This window comes from Anneissia japonica, unplaced genomic scaffold, assembly GCF_011630105.1.
Source record: "Anneissia japonica isolate Jap-2015-1 unplaced genomic scaffold, ASM1163010v1 scaffold38052_len244707_cov166, whole genome shotgun sequence".
In the NCBI taxonomy this organism is placed as follows: Eukaryota; Metazoa; Echinodermata; class Crinoidea; order Comatulida; family Comatulidae; genus Anneissia; species Anneissia japonica.
In genome coordinates, this window is record NW_022697064.1 from 127,534 (window position 1) to 135,512 (window position 7,979).

Here is a 7,979-nt window from a genome sequence, read left to right on the forward strand (position 1 = left end):
ACGTAACACTGTGTATACAAAGGGGTGGGGGAGGGGGAGGGAAGCTGCACCTTTCTGGATACGAGACATAGTAGTATCCTTATCTATTCATTAATAAGAATAAAATTTTCAATCTTGTAATCAATTTTATATAAACTTTGCTAAAAAGGTACATTTTCTTCATAAAAAGGTTTCTTCTAAGAATGGAATGACCTGTTCGAAGCACGAACTCCTGCAGACCAAACCCAGTACATTACGATTTTTAATCGTGCGAGAAATCCATTCATGACGAACACACATATTTAACACTTGTTATTTATGATTTTCCTAATCACTGTAGTTGCATCTTAGTTAAGTTGCTTTTCTACTTGTTACCTGTTTGTTTATACCATTTGTACCATCTTGTTATGGTAATACTGTACCATGCTGTAAATGGTGGATTTGTTTCTATTTACTTATTTATTTATTTATTTCATTTCATTTTAATATATACAACAATATGTATTTATGGCAAAAATGCAGATAGGATTTATACCAGACAATTTAACAGTTTATACACTTTTTTAAAATTTTAATTTACAGTACAATTGCAAGGTAATAACTAATTGTATAGATTATTATGAAGCTATAATAAATTCAAAAACATTTTTGTCATGTTTTTTAGTCTAAAAACATATTGTTAACATTCCAAATAAATTTAATCTAAAAATCTTAATCAGCATTATTATTGATTTGTTCATATGGATCTTGAATGTGTGCAGGTGGTTCCATATAACCATCTTCTCCAACTTTAATTGGTTCCATATAACCGTCTTCTCCAACTTCTTGTTTAAATATTCCAACTCCTTTCTGTTGTTTACTAGATACTTGACTTAATATGCAAGTTGCATATTGTTTTGTACCTGCTTCAGTTTTATTTGTCTTTTTTCTGTTCTTGGTGAGTATGTAACATAAAAATGCTACATTGGCCAGTATGCTTATGGCTCCAATGACAGATAATATCGCAATAATTGTATCTTTGTCTGTCAGTAACGCAAAGTAACTGTTACCAGATTCGTCGTTGGAGTTTGTTGACATGATTGACAGCATCTCTGTAGTTTCTACCACACCCACAGTTGACTGATTATAAGTAAATGAGAAGTATGTATTACCCTTACCTGACATTATTGGAGTACCTATGCATTGCTGTGTTGTTGCTGATCCTGAGCTTGTAGCTACGCAGGTGAAATTTTCGTCTTGATATAAAGACGCAGTATGTACCGTATATTTTACTTTACAAAGCGAACATTTAAAACCACCACCAGTATAGTAACATTGATGTTCTGCAGCCAGTACATTGCCATCTTTGTCAATCCATTGTAATGTTATTGGTGGATATCCTGAATAACATGAACAAATCAATCTCCTATATTCTTGTTTAATTCCGTAGTCATAACAGTAAACTTGAGAAATGATATTCTTTAGAATCAGGTAAGAATAATCTCTATCTGCACTAGTACCAGCAATAATTAACTGACAATAATATATCCCTATGTCATCTTCTTCAGTTCTATGTACTGTCAAATTTTGTGTAATGCTGTTGCTTGCTATGGATGACATACCATGGAGACTATACTTATCTTTATCAAAGACTGTATCATTATGAGCAAGTTTTGTTTCGTCATATCCGTAGAAGAAAGTACACCTCCTTCTTTTCCATGTTATCCAATATTTAGATATTTCTGATGCTGGATCCAGGTCTACATTGCAGGTGAATGTAACAGATTCTGCCCCAACATCAGTAATAATATGATTAGGAGAAACAACCACATTTTGTGGTGAAACTTTGAGAATGGCAACTGTTGCTATGATTAATCCGATATGGAAGTATGACATATTGAACTAAAAGGGAAACAAAGTACTAAATTGAAAAACCCAATTTGCTAGCATCTGATTAAGTCTGCTTATTTTAATTGAGCATATGATCCACAGATAATATATTTATTTTTAATGGAATTCTTAGCATATATTTCTCAGAAATTGATGTGTTGTGACTGAAATGTGGGAGCAAAAATATGGGCTGCGTATGAGGTGCCAAGTGTAAATTTATTATTCAACACAATTATTTATATATATAATTCATTATTTAATATATAATTGAATAGATCACCCATTATTTATATATAATGCATTTATATCTAAAATTTTATATGTAAATAATTGCGTTAACATTTTCATTATTTATAATTAGTGTACTGATTTTATTATATATAAATAATGAAAGGGTAACCAAACATTATTTATATGTAATAAGGTTACTGGTTTCATTATATATAAATAAGGAAAGGGTAACACTTCATTATATATAAATAATTAAAAGTAACTTACAATTATTTATATATAATAAGTTCACTGATTCCATAATATATAAATAATGAAAAGTAACTTACAATTATTTATATATAATAAGTTCACTGATTTCATTATATATAAATACAGCAGATTATTGAATCTGCTGTACTGCAAATCTCAAAAATCAGTTAAGACCAGGCCTCGAATTTTACCGCGACCAGCGCGGCCATTGCCGACGGTACCCTCCCAGTTAGCCTTGGTGCCCCTGAAAATGAAGCACGACGACGGCCACTACTTGCCTGCCCTTTTGAAGCCTTGGCCTCGGTGCCCTCACGATGCTTAATATAGATCGTTTGACACGTAAAATAAATCTAAGTAAGAACGTTTAAATCTTGAAAGAAAACACGAAAGCCAAAAACGTAGGTCGCCTGGTTGCAGTGACAGAACAGAACATGAGAGAATTCCCATATGTGTTGATACGAACTGTTTTTGCGGTTACCGTTATGTGCACATGAGTCTCACTCTAGCGGTTAACTGGTTCATTTCGTTGAGGATTATTTTCATTTGACTGGTTCGTTAAATACAGTAGACTTCGTTGACAATGAAAATTAACGTAAACCAGAGTGCGTTAATCAACGTTAAGTTATCCATGTGACCAAAGAGAAACATGGCCGATTGGTGATTTTTTATTAACAGCATTTGCGTTAATATAACTTAGATTAAATTTCATAAAATAAACATAATGTTTACCCACATGGAGTCAAAAAATTATTGTAGGCAAACAGAATAAAAAAAAACTGGATGAAAATATTTTTTTTAACAAAAAACCCATACAACCACAAGTTAAAGCAATCTTGATTATGCAACGTGTATCGCGGTAACTATACAGCCATTTTGTTTTGTCGAGTATTTACAAGTTTTCTATTCGACTGGTCGTCTTCGTTGAGTAGGATGTTACCGCTGCGCAGGTGGGCGTGGTTTAACGACGAACGACCAGTCGAATACGGCCTTTGTATAGTTTTAAATATGTGCTTGCTGCACAGCTAACTTTGGGCGATCTTACGTCATCGCAGCTTTCGCGGCCAGTTTAGAGTTGTGGCTTCGTCTGCGATGACGACGGACTGATTAACAACACAAAGATATCGAACTTCTTGAAATTTGACTGTCTTGTACGATCGCTGACTGCCGCAGTATATTCCAACATTGAATCGATAATTAATAGTTAATACTCTAAACAAAGTCATATTACCATTGAGAACTATGGCTTGGCTTGGCCCTAGGCCTAGCCTGGCTTGGCCTAGCTTGCCTAGCCTGGCTACGACGAATCAATGCACTCGTGAGAAATTAGTACTGAGGCTAAATCAAATTTTGCCTTGGGTGCCCTTTTATACTTGAAATTTTGGCCTTGGTGCCTTTCCATTTGGCCTTGGTGCCTTTCAAAATCATGTCATACCGGAGGCCCTTTGGCCTTGCCCATAAAATCCCCAAATTCGAGGCCTGTAAGACAGGCCTCGGACAGTAAGAGATTTGCAGTACAGTAGATTCAATCAGTGATGGAGCCAGGATCTGCCCGACGAAGGGGCTAAAGGCCCCAACGGGGGTGGGGGTTAGTGGAGCGAATCGAGCCTCACTTGGCTGGGGCCATTGGGCCACCTATGGCCCCGGTTTGGGTCCAGGGGGGCTACACTCCCTAGAAGCCAAGGATATTTGACTAATTATGGCGAATTTTTATTACTTATTTGATAGGCATCGAGCTACTATAATATGACTTCATGTAGGCTATGTTTTCTAATGTCGAAATGAGCTTCCAAAACCAAAACATTTTGAATAAAACAAGAAACAAAGAGTATGCAATGTAACCATCTAATTTATTTTCAAATCCTCTTTCTTCAAAGTGAAATCGTACATTTTTGAAATTTTGCACGAAATCTGACAATCATGCTGTCAAGGTCTAGGTTGCTTCCCCTATCGCGATGTATTCCAAGCATCAAGCGTCATAACAGAACGCAAATTAATTTTAATTAGTCTCATTGAACTATTATTATTATTATTATTATTCTTATTCTTATGTTTCCAATTTTAATGTATTCTTATGTTACTTTTTGTCTCCTTTTTTATGTCTTGTGCTTGTGTTTGATCGATGTTTTGATGTTTTTATATTTGCCTACTTGCCTCATTTTTGTAAATATCAATTAATTCAGCCTTGTTTGCAAATTTGTATAAAGATAAAATTTAACCATATAATTTGTAAAAATACAATTTTTAATGTTTTTAATCTGTGATGTTTGTGTATTACTGTAATTAATAATTAATCCTTTGATATTTTTATATTACTCTCCTTCGATTATTTTTATTATAATTCTGTTCTATATTATTGTATCATTCAATTCAGTCGACTGCGATTTTGATATTGAATAAAATGAAATGAAATGAAAAAATGAAATATTATTATTATTATTATTATTATTAATATTGTTATTATTATTATTATTTTATGGCGCCACCACTGAATTTAATAATCTGCTGTATCCCTTGCTATAACAATTTCGATAGGTGATGATGATAGGTAACTATATATACATAATGAAAACGTTAACACAATTATTTACATATAATCTTTTAGACGTAAATGCATTATATATAAATAATGGGTGATCTATTAAATTATATGTTAAATAATGAATTATAAATAAATAAATGTGTTAAATAATAAATTTACACTTGGCGCCTCATACCTGCGGTGGGAATCTAAACAGTCAATATATATAAACTATTGTAGTTGAGAATGGTTCTTTCCAATCTGAGGCAGTTTTATTGCTACCCTGAAACTGGAAAATTTGGAATTGTCTAGAAATTTAATAAGTGAGGAATCACTTATATTTATATGAATAATACAAAAAGCAAGATAGTGATAAGTAAATTAAGATTACTCCTACCTGATACTGTATGATTCTGATTACTTTTGTTGGAAATAACTGTTCTGATGGGTAAAGCTGACACGAGAGCTAATCTTCTAAAGACTCCAAAAGCAGGTATAACAGTTTTTATACTAGATTTGAGACTGTTTCCTGATTAGTTGAATATAAAGAGTTGAAGTATTGTAAGTCAATCATGACGTCATCCCTGCAACTTCCAATGTTATTTGCCTATCCCCAACAGTGCACTATTTTTAGTTCCTATGCATGTAATGCAATAGGAACTATTGTATTCACTTTTTTGCTTGTGTGTGTGTGTAGACATCTTCAAGAAAATCTTTCCAACATTTTGTTTTACTGACAGTGACATGCCTAATGGTACACTTAGGACTAAATAGCCATCTATCACTTTATTCCTATTGAACTCAATCTTGTCAGACTGGCCCACATTGCCCTTGTAGAAAAAATCAAGGTGTCCAATAGACCGGGAGCTCAGAAAATATAATCCCAAGGGACCCATGGGGGTAGAATGCTGAAACACCGATGACAGCAATTTTTTCATGTACGTGACCCTAAACAGTGATATTAAAGGCCACGCTCAAATATATTTAATCATGTGAAGAGAGACACGAATGAATTTTTTTTTATTGGAACTTATTGGGTAACATAAATACCAATGACAGCAACTTTATCCTGTACATAAGCCCAGACAGCAGCCCCAAGGGACCCACGGGGGTCTTATATAGTAGCAACATGATAAAATCATGCAAAGAGAGACATGAATGAAACCAACTAGGAATTACTACTTGTACATTGTAGAATGCTGAAACACCGATGACAGCAATTTTTTCATGTACGTGACCCTAAACAGTGACATTAAAGGCCACGCCCAAATGTACATTAATCATGTGAAGAGAGACACGGATAATTTTTTTTTTAATGTTACTATTATACATTGGGGGTAACATAAATACAAATGACAGCAACTTTATCCTGTACATAAGCCCAGACAGCAGCCCTAGGTTCCCAAATGGACTTACTGTATTATTTATAGTATGATATGGTCGAATCTAATAATGATTAGAGATAGTAGAATGCAACTGAAACACCTGATTATGACACAGACAGTGGTTCTGAAGATCAACTTCAGAATAAAACAGGAATTTAGTGAAGGATTGGACCACTTACACTGGAACTTTTAAACATTGGAAAGAAAATCCATTTGACAGCAACTATTTACTACTTCAGCTATAGATTTCCATTTAATAATAAAATTTTGTTAAACACTGACTTCAGATGAAATAAAACAATACCATAATACAAACTCAATAACAATATTTATTAGATCGGATTAAACTACAGAACATGAATTGTCTATACGTGATAAATGGTACAGCGTCAAGGTGTATTTCAATCAGATTGTTGAAAATATGTAAACATAGGATTAGAATCTAGTAGCACTTTATTGACTAACATTATAAAATGTATTAACTTTTGACAGCAGTTTCTTCTGGGTTACAGATGTAACAGCATTATATTATAGTTAAGTCAATAAAGCGATACCAGTTTTGAATTTAACATTGCTTCTACTATTACAACAAATGTGTCCACCATATGGATTATGGATTCATTGAAATCAAGTATCTATATGATTTTTTATATATTGCATGCACAATTGAACTGCGGTATTGTACACTGCGGTAACCATGTGTTTGTAGCAGTACGATACAAAGCACAAGCAAGAAACACTTAACTAATAGATAAACTATCCCCCGCCGGACACCATCCCGGTGTATCTGAGTCTAGGTTTCGGGGCTAGAATTTATGGAAATATTTCCATTTTGTCTTGCCTCTTCACATGATTAATGTGAATGTGGTCGAAAATCACTATTTTGGATAATAAAAACTCACTCCCCATGAATTGTTGAAGTTAAACCACCACATAAATTTGACCCTACCTTATTTTTTTTTTTATGTATCATGCATAAACATTGACGCCTGCAAGGTTTCATACAGTGCATGGTTGCCTTTTTTTTTGGTTTGTGTGTGGAAAAGGTTAAAACAATGAAAAGATACCACTTCATTCATCAACAATTTTTCAAACAAAAATAAATTTAAATGCCATATATAAATAAAATTAATATAACTTTGAATTAACTCATATATAACCAGAAAACTTGTCATATCTTTCAATAACTTATTGAAAGATTTGATAAGTTATATGGTTATCAAAAAAATCTGATTTATTTACTACTTCATAAACTTGCTGCCAGAAATATTTGGGCTATTGGAAGACTAGTATACACATTTAATTAATAATTAAATGTTATAATTTTCACCTGAAAGCCAAACACATTGAAATAATAAAAAACTAAACATTAGAGTTGTCATACCTGAACTGCAGATGTTTTCAATACTATAATAATAATAATATTTATAGTATTTGAACTTTTAGATCAGTGGCACACTTTTAAGAAAACTAAAGAGCATTTGAAACACAAAATGTAAGACAAATGACTACATGATACATCAAATTACTAACTCATCACAAATAAAACTAAACAAAACTTTACCAATCATTTTCAGAAAAAACTTGTCAAAGATATTTTCATACTTTATTCTTGCAACGATAAACAACCTAAAATATGATGTATTTTTAGGTCATCATTTGTAATAATACTCTTTTTTTGTTTTTTGTGGTTATTATATGAATTGATTAATAGATAATATTTACTTATTTATTTCATTTCATTT

General features: G+C 32.7%; 1 protein-coding gene across 1 annotated transcript; it reads right to left on the minus strand.

Annotated features, from left to right (window-relative positions):
* Positions 1–690: 690 nt before the first annotated feature.
* Positions 691–5,279, minus strand: LOC117102202. The gene is made up of 2 exons (XM_033242426.1): positions 5,247–5,279; positions 691–1,860 (listed from the first exon to the last, which is right to left on the minus strand). Exon 2 carries the CDS (start codon positions 1,852–1,854, stop codon positions 691–693), a length of 1,164 nt encoding a protein of 387 aa, XP_033098317.1. The 5' UTR covers positions 1,855–1,860; positions 5,247–5,279.
* Between the last annotated feature and the right edge of the window lie 2,700 nt (positions 5,280–7,979).